The sequence below is a fragment of the Aspergillus homomorphus genome (genome assembly GCF_003184865.1).
Source record: "Aspergillus homomorphus CBS 101889 unplaced genomic scaffold BO97scaffold_53, whole genome shotgun sequence".
NCBI classification, from domain to species: domain Eukaryota; kingdom Fungi; phylum Ascomycota; class Eurotiomycetes; order Eurotiales; family Aspergillaceae; genus Aspergillus; species Aspergillus homomorphus.
The window spans coordinates 64,854-84,050 of NW_020291939.1; the positions used below are offsets into that span (position 1 = coordinate 64,854).

The 19,197-nt window shown below is 51.3% G+C and overlaps 7 protein-coding genes across 7 annotated transcripts; 4 read left to right on the top strand and 3 right to left on the bottom strand.

Moving 5' to 3' along the window:
- Positions 1–479: 479 nt before the first annotated feature.
- On the bottom strand, positions 480–2,315 carry BO97DRAFT_354935 (MFS transporter; the record flags this gene model as incomplete). Its single annotated transcript, XM_025692114.1, has 3 exons — positions 480–776; positions 877–1,883; positions 1,934–2,315. 3 exons carry the CDS (start codon positions 2,313–2,315, stop codon positions 480–482), a joined length of 1,686 nt encoding a protein of 561 aa, XP_025547252.1.
- A 1,484-nt stretch (positions 2,316–3,799) lies between these two features.
- Positions 3,800–5,023, top strand: BO97DRAFT_226968 (putative thiol methyltransferase). Its single transcript, XM_025690688.1, has 2 exons — positions 3,800–4,518; positions 4,605–5,023. The coding sequence occupies exons 1-2, from the start codon at positions 4,024–4,026 to the stop codon at positions 4,959–4,961; spliced, it is 852 nt and encodes a 283-aa protein (XP_025547253.1). The 5' UTR covers positions 3,800–4,023; the 3' UTR covers positions 4,962–5,023.
- BO97DRAFT_408554 (deubiquitinase OTU2) lies at positions 4,611–6,247 on the bottom strand. The gene has a single exon (XM_025695889.1). The coding sequence runs from the start codon at positions 6,093–6,095 to the stop codon at positions 5,085–5,087; it is 1,011 nt and encodes a 336-aa protein (XP_025547254.1). The 5' UTR covers positions 6,096–6,247; the 3' UTR covers positions 4,611–5,084.
- Positions 6,248–6,626: 379 nt separating this feature from the next.
- BO97DRAFT_398823 (short chain dehydrogenase/reductase family) lies at positions 6,627–7,804 on the top strand. The gene is made up of 4 exons (XM_025694207.1): positions 6,627–6,787; positions 6,868–7,102; positions 7,168–7,471; positions 7,548–7,804. The coding sequence occupies exons 1-4, from the start codon at positions 6,758–6,760 to the stop codon at positions 7,765–7,767; spliced, it is 789 nt and encodes a 262-aa protein (XP_025547255.1). The 5' UTR covers positions 6,627–6,757; the 3' UTR covers positions 7,768–7,804.
- A 2,419-nt stretch (positions 7,805–10,223) lies between these two features.
- BO97DRAFT_461896 (alpha,alpha-trehalase) lies at positions 10,224–12,777 on the top strand (the record flags this gene model as incomplete). The annotated part of the gene is made up of 5 exons (XM_025699387.1): positions 10,224–10,352; positions 10,425–10,500; positions 10,564–10,685; positions 10,738–12,476; positions 12,547–12,777. 5 exons carry the CDS (start codon positions 10,224–10,226, stop codon positions 12,677–12,679), a joined length of 2,199 nt encoding a protein of 732 aa, XP_025547256.1. The 3' UTR covers positions 12,680–12,777.
- Positions 12,778–13,619: 842 nt separating this feature from the next.
- BO97DRAFT_408557 (hexadecenal dehydrogenase) lies at positions 13,620–16,364 on the top strand. The gene is made up of 5 exons (XM_025695890.1): positions 13,620–13,991; positions 14,066–14,296; positions 14,379–15,178; positions 15,235–15,594; positions 16,051–16,364. Exons 1-5 carry the CDS (start codon positions 13,846–13,848, stop codon positions 16,098–16,100), a joined length of 1,587 nt encoding a protein of 528 aa, XP_025547257.1. The 5' UTR covers positions 13,620–13,845; the 3' UTR covers positions 16,101–16,364.
- A 164-nt stretch (positions 16,365–16,528) lies between these two features.
- BO97DRAFT_408558 (putative AP-3 adaptor complex subunit mu) lies at positions 16,529–19,050 on the bottom strand. The gene is made up of 3 exons (XM_025695891.1): positions 18,965–19,050; positions 18,474–18,893; positions 16,529–18,387 (listed from the first exon to the last, which is right to left on the bottom strand). Exons 1-3 carry the CDS (start codon positions 19,009–19,011, stop codon positions 16,860–16,862), a joined length of 1,995 nt encoding a protein of 664 aa, XP_025547258.1. The 5' UTR covers positions 19,012–19,050; the 3' UTR covers positions 16,529–16,859.
- Positions 19,051–19,197: the final 147 nt, after the last annotated feature.

Here is a 19,197-nt window from a genome sequence, read left to right on the forward strand (position 1 = left end):
TCTTCAGCTCCCTCTCACTCGCATTGACATGACAAGCAGGCATTAGCTACCCACTTGACGCCGAATGACATCGACTGCTTCGTTAACAAGCAGGCAAAGTATCCACGACCGGGCAGAACATCTTTCTGGAACATTCACATTCTGTCATCACTAACTCTAAAAATAATATAGCCATGCGTTGGGTATCATCATGCTGTGCAAGTTTTCTGGAATATGCTGATGTGATCGTCCAGAGTTGATCACCTGTTTTGTGGCACTCATACTTGGGCCTGGACTCAGCTTCACGCAAAATCCCCACTGAGACTCAAATGCTTCTGCAGTATAGTCCACAAAGCCTTATGCCGACGTCAGCCATGTCCATGCCAGAGCGCAGTGGACCCTTGCCGACGGAAGCCCAAGATCTGGACCCTAATACCCAAACTAACGTCAAAGCCCTCTATCGAATATAAGAGATGTCCACAGCCTTCTTATATAAGATGTCATTTCCTGAGCGCGTCCATGGATTTCCTCCACCGAGGTCCGTAGATTCTCATCACAAAGAGAACCGAGCTGCTTGCGAAAGCGACCAGTCCAAGAATAGTGAAAAGCCATCCGTTGCCAATGGCATCAATGATCGGCGCAGTGACCACAGAGCCCACACACGAGAAGATGTTCCGCATGAAATTATTGAGAGCAACTCCCGCAGATGACTTCTTGGGCATGAATTCAGTCAGCATCGTCGTTGCCATGCCAAAGATGAGCATGGAGCCGACACCAAAAAAGAAGTTCGCAATCATCTACCCGAACCTATTAGTGAGACATCAAGGCAAGTTGTGTATAATCAGGAACAGTGACATCTTGAGTCTGTAACTGAGAGTCTTGGGGCATTAAACATACCGGCGCCAGCCAGAACACCCCCCGATCTGCACACCAGCCATACCAAATCAACCCAGCAGGGTACAAGAAGGCTCCGAGCCAGGCGTTCTCGCGCATGCGATCTTCAGGGTGGTATATCAGCTTGCCATTCTCGTCGTACCTCTTGGCTTTCTTGGCCTCTCGCTGCATGATGCTGTCCATCCAAAGGCCCCCAAAGGTACTGGCAACGACATAGCCCAACGAGTTCGGAATATAGAGAAGACCAACGATGATCGTACTGAAGTTATACGGGCTACCTCCGAACGTATGCTCAACACTGACATTGAGTACATACAGCGAGCCGAAGGTGATACTGGCGTAGTAAACGGTGAGCAGGACGGGGGGATACCGCAAATAAAGGATAATCTTGAGAGGATCCAAGAACACCATTTTGAGATACTTCAACCATTTCGTGGTAAAGTGAACAACTTGCCGGGAGGAGACATGACTCAACTGACGATCCATCGGTCCCGATTGCTCTTCTTTGACTTCTTGTACCTGGTTCGAAGCGGCCAAGGTTTCAGGGAGCGCGATAAAGATAAGTACGACGGTAATACCTCCCCAGACTGCCAAAAACCACAAGGTACTTCTCCACCCCCATCGCTCTGCTAGAGCCCCACCAACAATCGGAGCTAACAATGGCCCACACAGTGGTCCTAGATAGAAGATGTTCATGGCGCGCCCTCGTTCCCTTGGATCCCAAAGATCTGCGATGGTTCCTGCGCCGACCGCCTGGACCGAGGCAGAGGCACCGCCACTTAAGAGTCGCAAGACGATAAGCATAGCTATTGAACTAGAGATGGCACACAGTGAGTTGAAAATAACAAAAAGAGTGAATGAGACTAGATAAATCGTTCGTCTTCCGAGTCTTTCGCTGAAAGAAGACCACCACAGCGGAAATATAGACATGCTCAGCATGTATAGTGAAATCGACAGATTTGTGATAGTAGTCGAGGTACCTAGTTCTTTTGACACCTGAGATAGAGAGGCTACGAACCAGTCAGAGTGGGCTTGGCGTCAGCGGTTTGAGAAGACTTACGGAAAAAGATCGAGCTGCCCATGGGAGCCGCAGCCCCTGCCACTGCCACGATAAAGGTGATAAACCATTTCGTTTTCCGAGGATAGATCTTGGGATCTTCCACCTCTGCTAACAGCGTGAGCTGTCCGAAGAGTCCCCTGCGCTCCAGTCGGGGTACCACGACTGGCTCTTCTTGCTCTTCGTCAGAAGTGAGAGATGAAGCATGGTCTTCTTCATCTTTACCTTCCATCACTGGTGAGTCATCTGAGCCCTTGTATCTGGATTGGTTGACAACGTTCGTCTTGATGACATTATTGGACGGTGCAGCATCGCGGTGAGTCTCGCCGGCATTGGCAAAAGATTCGATGGCCTCGGCTTCGTGGATACTCTTCCCTGCCCCCATGATCCATATAGATATCTATCGTGAGGCTGTAGATATATTGACAGTCGAAAACGAAGCCCTGAAGCTGTGCGTGGCAGTGTAATTTTAAATGGCGCTGTGTTCCAAAGTTAAGCCCGGAATGAACTATAGTCGCTCTTCTGTCTTTGCCCTGGGTCTGGAATGAGCGGTAATGGGGTAGATATGTCCTAGACCCAGGAGGGAAGATAAATGTTGAACAGAGAGCAAGCGAAAAGACTATGCATAAATACGCTCTTAAGCGGGGATAGTCTGGCTAGTGGTTGGGTTTAAATAATGCCTTGTTAACGAGTCGACTCTCGCTGGCCATTGTCGAGCTGCGCGAGAGTAGGTCTTGATCCTAAGTATGCATGGCAGACAGAAGAAGACGAGAGTAGGAACAGAGAAGACTGAGCAGACGAAATTGTAAAGATTGCTTAGTGTTGTTCAGGTTATCTTGCATGGGTCCCAAACAGGCAGGCGAAAACCTCCCCACTTTCCCTTCCCTTCAGTGGAGCGGGCTTCGTTATCAGGCTCTCTGATTGTGTGCTCCATGACTCAGTTCATTTCAGTAGAAAGAGATTTTCTACCTTTCGGAACGGTTTAATCAGTACTAGGTAAGCAGCACACCATTCCTGTAGGTCAAGTCCTAATCAAAAGGTTCAGTCCTAGGCCAGTCAATGCATACTATGTATGCCGTTCCATCCGAGAGCTCCAGTCGGAAGGCTTAATGCGCGGGCATTGCCGCCCTCCATCCAACTTACCGAGGTCAATGCCCACCTTCAAAGTGGGGATGCTGGATTCTTATCCGAGTCTGTCAGTGCTTGGTTCCAAATGTCCCGTCTGATCAGTGGTGAGCATTCGTCCTTGCTCAATTGAAGTCACAGGACATGATATAAAGAGGATTGGCATGATTCCAGAAAGCAGCAGACATTCTTCTACGAAAGCACATTCCCGATCGCCAAGGCCCCTAATGCAAAGCGACAGTATATTTCCTATCGATGGCCACTGACAGCTTGGAACCTGGACATCGGTACAGTACAACCAGGAAAAGGATCCCTCTCATTCTCGCCACGCAAACATACAGTGGGATATGGGGACACCTTCGAGCTGTGCACACTCAGATATAAGCAGATCACTTGGGGAGGATATGCTTGATGGTGAGAGCGCTGGTTGTCTCAGCATCGCCTAAGATCAAGTACGTAGTACTAACCATGATTATGTTTCAAACGATTGGAAGCATAGACATAACCCCACAAGTTCCATATTGATATAAGCTTAAGCTTCTCAAATAACATTCATCCCGGTGAATACTACAAGTTCCAGTCTATTCAGCCTCACTTATCCGATAACAATGCTTCAGAAACAGACATGAAGCCTTGGCTCCTTACATCCCTGCATCAATTTGGAATCTCGGACGTTATCATAGATCAATTGACTAATTTATTATGGTCGACTAGCATGCCATCCAGTTGCTGTGCATCTTGAGGGATAGACGTTGGATTGAGTTTCTGTGGATACTCTGTATGACTCGGATCCGCCGGTTCGAGTTGCCCCGCGCACGACAGTCAAACTACCTCGAGCTTGACTGGCTTCTTGGACACATTCACCCAACAAGCCAGGATTGTCCTCGATTCAGAAGAACATTCGTGGGAACGTCAAAATCACATCCCTGAATCACCTACGCTCTACATCGTTCGAAGACACGAGCACAATGTCGGGCCCAGATAAGGCTGCCATACAGCGAAAAGTCATGGATACACTGGCAAAATACCAAGGCGATAACTATGTCGACGGCTGGGCCGAACTGTGGAATTCAACTGAACATCTGCCCTGGGACAAAGGCGCCCCTCATCCTGCATTGGAGGATACGCTCACGCAGCAACGCGCGACCATCGGAGGCCCACTTGCCACAGATGCACAGGGGAAGACCTACAGAAAAAAAGCATTGGTTCCCGGCTGTGGCAGAGGAGTGGATGTGCTTCTCCTTGCCAGCTTTGGCTATGATGCCTACGGATTGGAATACAGTGATGCTGCAGTCAAGAAATGCGAAAGCGAGGCAGCTCAGAATGGAGACAGGTATCCCGTCAGAGATGCTGAGGTTGGCCGAGGTAAAATTACCTTCGTCCAAGGGGACTTCTTCAAAAATGACTGGCTTGAGAGATTGCAACTGCCGCTTAACTGTTTTGATTTGATCTACGATTATACAGTAAGCCTCTGTGGCCCTTACCCCTGTTTTACGCTCATCTGAGCCCGTCCATAATGGCGATGACTTCGGCTTACTGACGTTCGAAGTTCTTATGCGCACTGAATCCGACGATGCGACCAAACTGGGCTCTGCGACACACGCAGCTCCTGGCGCCTTCACCGCGCGGCAATCTGATCTGCCTCGAATTCCCAAGGCACAAGGATCCAGCGCAGCAAGGTCCCCCTTGGGGTCTCTCATCGGAAGCCTACATGGAGCATTTGAGTCACCCGGGTGAAAAGATCCCGTACGACGCCCAGGGTCGATGCAAGATGGATCCCCTTCGCGAACCAAGCGAGCACGGTCTCGAACGCGTTGCGTACTGGCAGCCTGCTAGAACACATGAGGGTGGTAAAGACGAGAACGGGGTGGTTCAGGATCGAGTCTCCATCTGGCGCCATCGATAGGTTGCTCGTGACCCGAAACTGGTCCTTTGAGATGGATACACATCATCATGAATCAGTCAATCGCTTGACGGATCCACTGGTCTCGTTCGCTCAAATTGACTCTCGCTTCTGCTTTTTTTTTCTCTATGACTGCTTTGAAAGTGCATTGTAATGCTCCCCGAGCCCATATGTATGCCTGTAGTATGCCAGCCAGATGACCCGCTTGCTCCTCTCCTCGTCATCAAGCTCATCCGCTTCGCCCGGCTCTATCTTTTCGATCCTTCCATCGCCTTGTATAACATTGATCTCAACACCGTATGCCCTGGCAAGCGCCTGTAGTTCAAGCTGTCCACCCCATTCGGCCGTCAACTTGATCTTCCTGGTATACTGATCGAGCGGTTCCTCCATGAAGGCCTCGAAGTCATCCTTGTGTTCGACGATAAAGTCTGCCGCCACCGCCCGGACCGCTCTGTATCCATCATGCTTCGGGAAAGTCACCGTTTCCACACGCGACGAAGTGGGACCCTGGAGAATCATGCGCTTTGGATCCGGCTTGAGACCCAGACCCATTTCATCCAATTGACTCGCAATAGCGGAGTACAGACAGTGTCCATCCGGGTTGATCTCAATCTCCTTCAGCTGCAGGCGTTTGAAAACGGCATCCATGACCTCCTTCTCGTTGCCGCGATGGTCAGTCTGGTTCGCGGCCTCCTCCGCTGCAATTGCCGACTGGGCCGCTTGCTCGGCGGCCCGACGCGCGAGACGAGCCTTCTGACGATTCGGCTTCTTGGGACGTGGTCCGGAGGCCTGCGGGGTGCTGCTGTTGGGGGGCGATGAGGTCGTCGTCGTCGTCGGCGTGGCGTAGGAGCTATCTGTGGGGATATCTACTAATGAATTGTCGACTTGGTCTTTGTCCGTCGCTTCGTCATCGGAATTCTTGCTGTTGTCGAGACTGAGGTCCTCGAAGCCATCTACGGGCTCGCCGTTAAATCCCGCAATCTGAGCCCGTTGTTGCTCCGTGAGCTCTCGCTGCATCCGGTCGCATTCATCGTTGATGCCTTTGCGGGTTTTCTTGGTGGCGGATTTCTTTTTCTGGGTGATTCTCGCTTGGAGGTCTTTTTGTTCCTTGCGGTGTTTGGCTAGAAGCTCGTCCATGGCTGCTGTGTTGGTGGATGCGGTACACGAGGTATCTAGAATGAAAAGAACTTCGATTATAATATGTATAGACTCGAATTGCTCGACTGCAATATGCAAGAAGGCCGTAAGCAAATAAGGGTATCGTTCCCAAGAATGGGCTTGAATTGCTGAATATCAAACAAGAACTTGAAGGAGGCTGAAATTGCCCCGCCACTGCAGAATGCGCTCACTTTTCGCGGTCTCCGTCGCTCCCGACCTTAAACTCCGGCCTCAGGCACCTATCACTAGGTCCGGATCCATGTAACGCGAGATACCGGGCATCGGTTTGAATACGCGAGCCACAGTGAGCTTCTGAGGAACTGAAGAGACAGAATATATATCCACACAATTTTCAGAAGAATGCAAGCGACAAGTGAGTACCTAGACTCTTTTGACTGCGTCACGGCTCCTCCATCCCGGACTGCCTCGGCATCTTTTGCCAAGCCGCTCAGTAATCGCTCGGCCGTCGGTTGTTGGTTACCCCAAGTTCCTCTCTCCGCATTGTATAAGGAGTCTTCTTCTTGCGCCAGCTCAGTTTTGTGATATTTTCAGCGTGACCTGTCTCCTTCATTGAGTATTCTGTATCACTAACATTCTTTGAATCTCAACCTGATAAGTCTACAACTTGAGAGCGACCCACCATGGATGTTCAGAAACTCTTCGACGTGAAGGTCAGTCACATCATACGAAATAAGTCGCCGGCGGCCCCTTTTTCGAATTTGAGCGTCGTGAATGCTAAACAGAACCTCAGGGCAAAGTAGTGCTGGTCACTGGCGGTGCCAAAGGCATCGGCCGCATGATCTCGGAAGGTTATGTAACCAACGGCGCCACCGTCTATATTTCCTCGCGAGATGCGAAGGCCTGCGAGAAGGCTGCCAGTGAGCTCAATGCGCTTGGCAAGGGCAAGGCCTATGCTATCCCCGCCAATTTCTACCAGGAGGAAGACATCAAGAAATTGGTAGAAGAACTCGCCAAGCGAGAGAGCAGTAAGTGTTGACCTTTTCATCTTTTCAAGGGGGGAAGAAGTATGTGGCTCACCCCATTTCGCTAGAGCTCCATATCCTTGTCAACAATTCGGGATCGAATTGGGGCGCCCCGTATGATGAGTACCCGTCTTCTGCATGGACGCGAGTCCTCACCCTCAATCTCCACCGGGTGTTCGACCTGACCAAGCTGCTCACCCCGCTGCTGGAAAAGGGCGCTGCGCCTGGTGACCCGGCTCGGGTCATTAACATCGGTAGCATCGATGGATTGAGAGTCCCGGCGCTGGAGACCTTTGCCTACAGTGCTAGTAAAGCTGGCTTGCACCATCTGAGCCGAGTCTTGGCTAGTCATCTTGGTAGGAGGAATATCACGTATGTTGTGGCTCCCCAGCCCCGGTTGTGTGGCTGCTCATGGAATCCGAACTAATACAATCATCATCTTCTGTAGGTCGAATACTCTGGCTTGTGGTCCTTTCCAGAGTAAGATGATGGCTGCCACCCTGGAGGCGCATCGGGAGTCCATTGAGGGGAATATTCCTCTGGGTCGTATCGGAACCCCGGAGGATGTGGCAGGGGCTTGTCTGTTCTTGGGTAGCCGGGCTGGCTCATATATAAACGGAGCTACTATCACTGTTGACGGTGGTAGTGCTGTTGCTTCCAAGCTGTAGTTAGTATGGTTGATGTTTTCAAAGTATGCAATGGAACAGCGCGAGGACAATTGAAGTTTGGTCGCAATGAAAGTGAATTAGGCCATGATTTGTAGATGAGCACTCAACGTGACTCTGGGAATTGTGAGCACCTGTCACTAAATGAATTGGCAGATACTAAACCGCCCAATACCACTCTTAGTGCAGAAGATGCTTCCCTCGCATTGACAATGGCATTATAGCATATTTTGAGGCGCGTCTCCGTTGAGCCTGGCAATGTCCTGCATCGCAATGATATGCCACCAATATACACTGATCCGAGAGATACTCACATAAATTCTTTCAATTTGTTCCTTATGCATGCAATTTAGTAGAGCAAAGTATGTTACTCATCAGCAACATATAGTGAACTATGTTGCCCCGTCATCAACCGGAATGTTTACAAGCTTACATGCATGTGAGCGATAGTTCGAGAATGATTCTAGGCAATTATCGTGACCGATCTACTTCCGCGGAAAAGGACGATCCCACTCCCGCCTCTCTTCATCAAACTCATCCCATCAGACAAGAAAAGAGCGATTTCGAGTTCCGCAACAGCACAACAAAATGAGAAGGGAAATTCGAACAGCCTAATATTTTGACCGTGCGGTATTTTGATAACAATACCTTTTCAAGTCGATCACCAGTCAGTCAGTCAGCATGGAGGAAGGGTAAGACAGGTCTCCGGTTCATGGTTCGTGATTCCACTGTTGGCTTGATAAGGCACTCCATCAGCTTATAGTAAGCACGCCGAGCAGCATAGTCTGGAAACTAACGACCCGACACTCTGCCACAGAGTCACTATCATCAATATTGGGTTGACAACCACGGTCAGAACAGCTCAACCTCGACAAGTGATACATTTGTCCTTGGCAGCAGAATGTGACTCTGCACCTCGGAATTGGCTTTATCTTTAGGCTTTGCCGAGGCCGTTCAGTTGCCCTCCCGTTATGCCGGAACTGAAAGCTCTGCCATGGCATTGATCTGATACAATTGTCGCTGCAGAGGATATCGTTTTTGGAATCCCGTTAGGTATTCATCAAGACTTGACTGCCACCTGCTCAGCAATGATTGAGCTACCCAACGATTTCCACCGCAATCAAGGACAGCAGGATTCCGTGTGCAATGGAACGGAGTGATGATGATTCGAACGTACTACCAAACCATGGATGGCCTTAGCATCCCGATCTTGTCGATCTTACACTATACTTCCCCGTGATAATTCTGTTGAGAAACGCTAGAAGTCCAATGCTAAGTCGGATCTGGTACGACCGCAGCGAGGGTGCATGGACCAAATCGATAATAAATCCATGCTGCAGGTGAACAAGATGCAAGCATCCTACCCCAACGGCGGAAATGGTCTTCAACCTTGGTTCAATTACTTCTTTTGGGCTTCCTTGCTTCTCTCTGGCTCTGTCATGTGCTCGTTTTCCATGTAAGTATAGAACAGGTGGTAGGTGAAACGCGTCCACCTCACCCTTACCTCAACTATCAGGGACACAATGTGGTTCCCCGCTGCCGATTTCTCTCATCGCACTACGATCCAACGCCACGTCAAGAACGCAGAAGGGAAGCACGACTGTCGCTCTGAAATCGTTCTGAGTTCTGTGAGCAGGCAATTGACAATATGGTGCCCATCACTATCGATCTCGACGCTTCGGAAAATTTCGCACCGGTCGGTACCTCGCTGGCTTATCATCATTGGCACCGTTCAGTGCGCACCGCGGGCGAAATGACAACAAGAAATGGCTATTGAGTGGAGCGGCGACATCATCGGTTCGTGGCGTCATAGTCTCCAAGGGAACCTCATTCTCTTCCAGTGCCTTCTGATGTCCCGTCCACTTCTACTTCTCTCTTCGGACATTTCATTGAACCCTGTTGTCACAAAAAAAGATACGAATTCAGACCAGCCCGACAAAGCCTTTTGCCCCTTTTTTTCTTATTTACAACAATCCGTTTGAGCTTCGTTGTTCGAGTGCACACCGCTCCTTTTTTCCCCCACGCGATAAGTTATAACCCTCAATTACTCTGAAAGAATCCACCCCCCGAGTGTGACGTATCCCGAGACTCCGCGGACGCCAAAACTACAAACTCGTGGCCAAAAATATTATTCCTCTTACACCCTCCAGATCCATCCTCTTTGTTCAGCTGCACCTCAGCAGACCTTCCCACCACAACTGCCTCTTGTCCTACTTCTCTTTCCACTTATAGGAAGCATTCCCTGTGATCGTGATCCCAGCTGGTAACTACCGATACGAACCAGCTGTAGTTCCCAGCGCCACGCACGAGCCTAGCGTCGTCAATTATTGGCATCCTTGTGTTACCCCTTTAGCCGGCACACCAACAACCCCTGCTCCGATCTTTTCTGGCCCTAGTCTTTTTCCTTCGTCCGACTTGTCACTGAGCAGCATTTTCTATCCTCCATCTTACATCCCCTGATGATGAGCTCGTCAAGTGCCCAGCACCGCCGAAACGCTTCGCTTGATCCATTTTCAGACCCTGACATCTACTACGGAAGCGAAGATGGCAATGCGCGCATCAGGGACCGCAAGCGAGCATTCTCCTCGGTGCGTACACTCAACCGCGTCCAGATAAGCCTAGGACGAGCGTGACTAACCATTTCTCATTATCTGCCACAGACTCTGAAATCCTTCAACCGGGAAGACATCCAAGAGTTCCTGGGAGGCGGTTTTCCCGCTAGAAGAGCCAGTCACGGTACGCACACGAATGATTTTTGGCTGCAACAAGGTACCTTTGACTGACGCATACGGTCCACAGATGAGACTCCGGCAAACCCCCGCAAATTCCTCATCGATGTCGATAAAACACTGCACGACCTTTTGGAGCGGGAAGACACGGATCGGAACATGCAAATCACGATCGAAGATCTCGGCCCCAAGGTATGTGTGAAATTTTGAATTTCTGGTCGAATAACGGCTGACATGGGTGAAGGTGTTCTCCGTAGGAACGGCTGCATCGTCCGGTTACAACAGATTCGACGTGCGAGGCACATACATGCTCTCCAATCTTCTCCAGGAACTCACAATCGCCAAGGATTACGGTCGGAAGACTATCGTTCTGGACGAAGCTCGTCTGAGCGAGAACCCAGTCTCTCGTCTTTCCCGTCTCATCAAAAACTCGTTCTGGACTGCTCTGACCCGGCGAATCGATGGATCAAACATTGCAGAGGCTGGCAAGGACCCCAAGGACTGGACCGATGATCCCAGACCTCGGATCTACATTCCTGTGGGAGCTCCCGAACAGTACGGATACTACAAGAAAATTGCCGAAGACTATCCTGAGCTCCGCCTCGATGTTCAGATGTTGTCGGATAACATCACACCCGAGTATGTCAAGGATCTCAACGGCAAACCTGGAATGCTGGCCCTGGCAATGGACAAGAAGGTCGACGAGGCGACCCAAAAGACAGAATACACCGGAGTTCCATTCGTAGTCCCAGGAGGAAGATTCAACGAGTTGTACAACTGGGATAGTTATATGATCTCGCTCGGTCTACTTGTCAGCAACAGAGTCGATTTGGCCAAGGCCATGGTGATCAACTTCTGCTTCTGCATCAAGCACTACGGAAAGATCCTGAATGCTAACCGATCCTACTATCTGATGCGCTCTCAGCCGCCATTCTTGACTGATATGGCCCTGCGTGTGTATGAACGGATCAAGAACGAGCCTGATTCTATGGAGTTCCTCCGAAATGCCACCCTTGCTGCTATCAAGGAGTACTACAGCGTCTGGACGGCGGAACCGCGGTTTGACCCAGTATCAGGCCTTTCGAGATATCGTCCGCAAGGTACCGGCGTGCCTCCTGAAACGGAGCCGACCCACTTCTACCATATTCTCACTCCCTACGCTGAGAAGCACGGAATGTCTTTCGACGAATTCGTCCAGGCCTACAATCACCGGGAGGTCCTGGAACCAGAACTCGACGAGTATTTCTTGCATGATAGAGCCGTGAGAGAGTCCGGACATGATACCAGCTACCGCCTGGAGAGAGTCTGTGCCGACCTCGCCACGGTCGACCTGAACTCCCTGTTGTACAAGTACGAGGTTGATATCGCCCGGATCATCCGCACCTACTTCAAAGATAAGCTGGAAATCCCACCTGAGTTCCGGACGGAGGCTACCAAAGACATCTCCTTTGAATCCTCGTCTGTCTGGGATCGTCGGGCAAGACGTAGAAAGATGCGGATGGACACCTATCTTTGGGATGAGGAGAAAGGCATGTTCTTCGATTATAACACTAAGAAGCAAGAACGGACGAGCTACGAAAGTGCCACCACCTATTGGGCGATGTGGGCAGGTCTCGCGACACCGCAGCAAGCGTCTCGGTTGGTCAAGGCCCTTCACAAATTCGAAGCGTATGGTGGCCTGGTGTCCGGAACGGAAGAGTCGCGGGGTGTCATCGGACTGGATCGTCCCAATCGGCAGTGGGATTACCCCTATGGCTGGGCTCCTCAGCAGATGCTTGCTTGGACCGGATTGATCCGCTACGGCTACCAAGAGGAAGCCGAACGACTGAGCTATAAGTGGCTGTACATGATCACCAAGGCCTTTGTGGATTTCAACGGGGTGGTTGTCGAAAAATACGATGTTACTCGTCCCATTGACCCACACCGGGTGGATGCCGAGTACGGCAACCAAGGCGTGGATTTCAAGGGAGCTCCCCGTGAAGGGTAAGAAGTCCCGAGCTGGACGACTTTGATACTATTTTTCATGCAGGTCACTAACTCTTTTCCCTCTTAGGTTTGGCTGGGTCAATGCCAGTTACGTATACGGACTGGAAATCCTCAACGCCCATCAACGACGTGCTCTCGGAGCCATCACCCCTTACGAAACGTACAACAAGGCGATCACCGTGCAAGATGATGTGCTGTAAACGCAGCGCGTTCGAATAGTATCACTAGCAATGATTGTGACTCTGCCTCGTGACGAGACTTTGGAGCTTTCGATTTCTGACATTCTTGGTCAATCTTGGATACGTTGTTTCGTTCTGCGGTCTCGGATTTTTGAAGGGATTTTAGAAGGACCCTGAAAAGCGGTGGGAATAGAATACAATTGTTTTGGTACAGGTTCAATGCTCGATGTGTTGTCGATTTCTCAGTCTGGGAACCAGCAGCGGAAGGGAGCTTGTCAAGACTTGGAGGTTGCGATTGAGGATGGCTTGCTTGGTCAATTGAAAGTTTATAATGTGCTTTCTTTCTATGGCTGATTGAAGTGATGAGTGATGATGAATTGAATTTGAGCCAGCGTATTTTTTTGTTCGCATTCGGTGTCTTTGCAATAAAAGGGGCGAGTCAGTGAGTGGACCGCTGTCAGGTCAGTGCACTAGAAGTAGGCTTTTTCTTTTTTAAAGTTCTGACCATCGTATCTCTTCATTTCCGGACAGGTCTTTATATTACTTCTCAAACTGCCCATTTGGATCCTCCTGCGTGCTTATTACTGGTGTGATCGAATGTCCATGCAGGAATTGAAGAATGCCAACCCACCAATGGCCATGGGGAGTCCGGGGCTAAAATAAAAGGAGACTGTAGAAAGAGAGAGTGTGTCAGTGTGAAGACTAGCCTAAACATTAGCCTAAACATTAGACTCGCCCGACTAAGTTAAGTGACAGAACCCACCAGATGGTGATATTCATTCAACCATTCAACCTTCAAGTCTTGCTTCAATGGTTGCGCCGAGCAGCCGCGGTCCGTCCAAAGCGGGGAATGGGAAATACGCCGACCTTGAAAGTTCATGTGCTTTCAACTCCTCTTCTACTACTAGCTAACTAGTAACTAATGCTATGGATCTTCCCGTACTCTCTCGTCGGTGCAATTCCTCCATCCGGTCGCTTTCTGGGTCTGCGACACCATGACGATCATTGTGCTTGTTATTTAATTCATGATGATCACCCCCTGTCTGTCGCTCGTTTCTCCGTACTTTTCAATCACCTAATCGCCTTTTCTTTCTCTTCTGGCTGGTGCTCATCTCCACCTCGCAATAACTTCCGCCATATCCGCTCCCCTCCCTCCACCCCTTCCTTGTCCAACTACCACCGTAACAATGGGCGCATTGGATATTCCCCCGTTCGAAAACACACCGATTGAAGACATTCAATCTCGGGTCGCCACGGTGCGCAAGACCTTCAATGAGCACAAGACCCGCGATGTGGAGTACCGGCTGGTCCAACTCCGCAAGCTGTACTGGGCGTGAGTTTTCATGGGAGAGATCAGAGAGAAGACAGGGATGAGGGCTCGTATCGCTGACCCGAGGCGTTGAACAGTGTGAAAGACCATCTAGAGGAGATGCGCGAAGCGCTACGCTTGGACCTCGGCCGACCAGACTTCGAGACCGAGCTCGGCGACACCAACTGGGTTCTGAATGATATCATCTTCGTGTGCCGGAATCTGCAGAAATGGGTCAAGGATGAGAAGGCGGAGAACATTGATATCACTTTCAAGTTCGTGAACCCGAAGATCCGAAAGGATCCAATGGGTTGCGTTCTGGTTATCGGGTATGTCCCTCACCCTCAACCTTGCGCTCGGTGACGGTCGGTCGGTCAGATTTGCTAATATTTGCCGGAATGATGCTGCTAGTCCTTTCAACTACCCTTTCCAGCTGACCCTGGGTCCGGTGATTGGTGCTATCGCGGCCGGGTGTACTGTGGTGGTCAAGCCGAGTGAAAAGTCCTCGCACAGCGCAGCCGTGATTCAGCGGATCATCGAGGCTTCGCTCGATCCGGAGGCGTACACGGTGGTGCAGGGAGGAGTCCCCGAGACGCAGGCGCTCCTTGCCGAACGGTGGGATAAGATCTTTTTCACCGGTAGCGCCAACGTCGGCCGTATCATCTGCAAGGCCGCTGCGCCCCATATGACCCCCGTCGTGCTGGAGCTGGGCGGTCGCAACCCTGCTATCATTTCTAAAAACGCGGACCCTAGGTTGGTGGCGCGTCGGATGCTGTGGGGAAAGATCACGAATGCTGGACAGATCTGCACGTCGCAGAACTACATGCTCATTGAGAAACCCATTCTACCGGCTGTAGTTGATGAATTTAAGAAGGCATACAACGAGTTCTTCCCTCGGGGAGCGAAGAACTCTCCGGACCTCAGTCGCATCATTGACGATGCCTCTTTTCAGCGCATCAAGAATATGATCGACAACAGCAAGGGCAAGATCCTTCTGGGAGGAACGATGGACGAGAAGGAGCGCTTCATCGAGCCCACGCTCATACAGATCGATTCGGTCGATGACTCCTTGGTCGCGGAGGAGAGCTTCGGCCCCCTGTTGACCATCCTCCCGGTCGACAGCATCGACCAGGCTATTGAGATTGCCAACGGCGTGCAGTCTACGCCTTTGGCGCTCTACCCATTCGGCACCAAGGCCGAAGTAGAGAAAAGTATGTCACTCTACTCCGTGAAGCACAACTACACAACTAACACTGCTTCCACTTAGTTCTCTCCAAGACCCGGTCCGGCGGTGTCTCCATCAACGACGCCGCTCTGCACATCCCCACCCTTGAATTCGGCGGTGTAGGCGAAAGTGGCAGCGGTGCCTACCGCGGCAAGGCCAGTTTCGACGTCTTCGTGCACCGCCGCACCATCACCTCCAGCCCCGGCTGGATTGAATCCGCGCTGGCCGTCCGCTACCCGCCGTTTGGTAGGAAGCAGGAATTCTTCATCAAAGCCGGTAGCCTGGCGCCGGACTTTGATCGCAACGGTCAGAAGCTCCGACTGGGCTGGCTCCGCTACCTTCTGACTCTGGGCGGCGGATCTGCCAAGTCGGGCATTATCCGTGCCACCGTTGTCGCTGCGGGTGAGTGATTCACCTTTATTTTGTGTCCTATCTATTCCCCAGACCTGTGTTTCGCATTGCATTACCCTCCTCTCGTGTCGGTTTGGGCTTGTTCTCAAGCATTCTTCCCGTACTGCACGCAGTCTTCTTACTGTCCGCTTCACCCTCGGCAGAATAAGCTCGACTCGTAAAATCGAGATCGAGATCGGATCCAGTTCGAAACTTACAGATCGCCTGCCTACTTACTATAATACTTTGAGGGCGGGCCAACTCCGACTCGGGTATAATCTGCTGGTGCTTTCGTCCGTGATGCAAACCGCCATGTCCCATACCCTCCTTACCCTTACTTACCCCTCCTCTTGATCGTGACGATTTTGATCCCCATTTATCTATTGCTAAATCTTAATTTCAACGCACACATTCCTGGAACAAATAAACAACAAGAAAAACAACAAAATACTTACGCGATTTCTACAGTGGCATACCTCGCACTCCAGTTCCTCGAACGCCGGAGCTCAAAGTTATAACCCGATTGACTCTCAACTTTCAAACACGTCTACGTCTTATTTCTTTTGGTTACTGATATCCTTTTCGAACGATGGATTGACTGATTTATTTGATTTCTTGGAAATGGCTGGTAATCTACTTGGATTTGCTGTGCTTGTTGTGCAACCCCCTCTCTCTATCTCTGGCTTATGTGCTGGAATGACCTTTTCAACGGTCTATGCTTACTTATGATTGTGTATACTATACTTTGTTTGTTTGTTGCTTGATGGATCTCTTGTGCCGGGGGGGTTTTGGCATATAAACTATTTATCTAGTCATTAATTTGTTTTAGGTATCTAGCAGGGCTAGTATGATTTGAACGGACTCTGATTTCTTTACCGTTGTTAATGGAGAGTGACGGGTTAGTTAATCCATCAATGTCTGTTTGTTATCATCATTATGTCACATCGCATCGCTCGCAATCGCATCTCAATATAGTTGCTGGGCCTATCTGAATTGCCCAAATGGTTCACACATACCCTCTCAAAGCAGTAAGCAAACTGGTCTATGAGCCAGGAATTCATTCACAGGTAAAAAGATGACGGAGATAAACAAAATCTGTTGTGAGGGGAAAAGTAGATATGTGACCAAACATATACAAACAAGCTAGCTAGAGTTGATTTAGATGGTGATAATTTGAGGCGGAAGATGAGCTTATATCGGGCATCATTGGGTATTGCCAAACTGAATCCGCCTACTTATTTCCTCACCGGGACCTATATTCATTTGTTCGTTTCCCATCAACATCTTCTCTCTACGCCCTTTTGACTCACACAAAGGTATTTCACTCCCTTGTATGGCTTCACGCCCTCGCCGAGCCCCCGGCTTTTGCGCGGGTCGATGTTGAGACTGTCGACCTTGATGCCGGAGGGGAGCCAGCCGCGCACGGAGAAGGACACTGAGGCGGAGGTGGGCATGAGGATGGCGTTGAGTTGGGTTTTGGTCTTGCGGGGAGCGGTGTGGAAGATGCTGGGTTGGGGTCCTGGTTGACGGTCTTTCGGCTTGGGGGAGGATGGTGGTGGTCGTTGTTTGCGTGGACGAGTGTGGGATTCGGAGTCTTGGGTAGGTTCTGCTTCGGCTTCGGCTTCGGCTTCGGGGAGGAGTGGCGGTAGTGAAGTTGAAGAGGGAGCTTGGGCTGGGGTTGGCGGTTGGGATAGGTCGGAGGGGTAGGGTTGGGGTTGTTCTGCGTCTTGGGGGAAGGGGTCGGCGGAGGCAGACGCTGATGCTTCCGCTTCGTCTGTTGCGGCGGCGGCGGCAGCAGCAGCCGCAGCAGCTCGAGAGGACTTCTTGACTACCTTCTTCTTCTTCTTTTTCTTGGTCTTGCGTTTTGTGGTGCCCGTTTCCGGGTCAGGGTATGCAGTGGATGGGTCGTAGTAGCCTTGAAGGAGGTTGGCGTCCGCGTCTTCCAGCTCGTCTTCGGCATCGTCGTCGTCATGGTGTCCCGCGACGGTGCATCGCAGGGTCGCCGTGCCAGAGACTGTTCCGGCATCTTTGGTTGGGATTCGCCATTGCAGTACCTCGCTCCCCGGGGAGTACAATGCCTCTCCGCGGCTGGCTTGCATCTCTGTGATGTTCCGGACCGTGTTGGGAATAGGCACAGTAACGACAACCTCCTCCAAAACTGGCGCTGAGGAGTTCCCGCCTCCTCCCAAGAACGAAGGTGTCGATGTCCCGGATCCGCTGCGCCCGACTCCGGGTCGGCTGGCGGATGGGTAGCCCGGGAAGTTGGTATTGAGAATCAGGCGCACCTCAAACTCGGCGCCCGTCGGACCTAGGGATTTGCGAACATCCACGATGGCAGGCAAGAAGAGCTTCTCCATGTGGGTAGGCGGTTGGTCAAGATTGGGATCAAGCGGTAGAAGATCTACCTCGTACCCGGCGAGAATGAAACGTCCGTCCGGTGGAACAAAGCTGAGCTCCCCTGGCCGTTCCCGCCATCGCGCCAGTCGCACGCAAGGGTGAAAGACAGGAAGTTCGAGCTTGCGCCCCAGGACTCTCTGGCCGCCAGGCGCAGTTAAAGAGAGAAGGAGATCCGGAACTCCGGACACCTTAGCTGTGAACGCGATGGTGCCGGACGCCAAAGCCGATAGCAGGCGGCCGGATGGGGCAATGGTGACTGACAGCGACTCGATGATGTCGACATATATCTCGTTGGAGGTATGACGAACTCCGGACTTCCGCCAAGGTATCGCGGGGCCTTGTGCTACTGCGGCGGACGACAGCGATTGCTTCAATGCGTTGGGTTGGCCCAGAATTGGCGTAGATGACCTGTTCAGTACAACCCTCATGGTTAGTATAGCTGAAGAAGAGCCGTCTGCGCCCAGTTCACAGGGTCATTTATGAGGTAAACAAACCCAGCCAGTCCCACCCCGCCCAAAAGTTTCCCCATCCACCCTGGCATCTCCACTACCTCCTGCAACATGTTGGGCTCGGTGTTGCACACCAAGCCGCCATCGCACATCTCGTGAAGTAGCTGTGCGACGACATCGTAGTTCGCCTGTAGTTTTGTCGAAAGCAATGGTGCCCCTACGAACTCCTCCAGAACATCGACAACTCGATGGAGGAACTCTAGCATCAGCAGCGATTCCGAGTCAACCTCGGAGACCGCGAGGAAGGTGAGGTTCGACTGAACGATAGAGTACACTGTCACCGGTGGGATCGCACCAGGCAGGTACAGCACCGAGGGGCGAGGGGCCGCATGAGCCAGGAAGAGGGAGCGGATGGCTGGTGCGGAGGGCGGACGGGAGCGGTAGACCTGCTCAACAATCGGGTTGCTGGGAGGAAAGCAGACGTCAGTAGCTGTGGAGGAGAGGCCATATGAGCACGGAGAGAAGAGAAAACACACGTCTGCTCATCATAAATGTAAAGCGCATCGACTTGGCCGCTCATCATGGCGACCTAACTCGATGGGTGGGGATGGAAGCAGTCATGGTCGGGCGTGATGGTCGGGAATGGGAAATGAGGCCATCCGCCTTCAAATCGCCCACGTTCTGCCGTCCATGCCCGCCTTCCTGTCGGATTTCCTTCTCGGGGATGCGGCGGTGCAATATGAATAGATGATTTGAATTATTTGAGCTT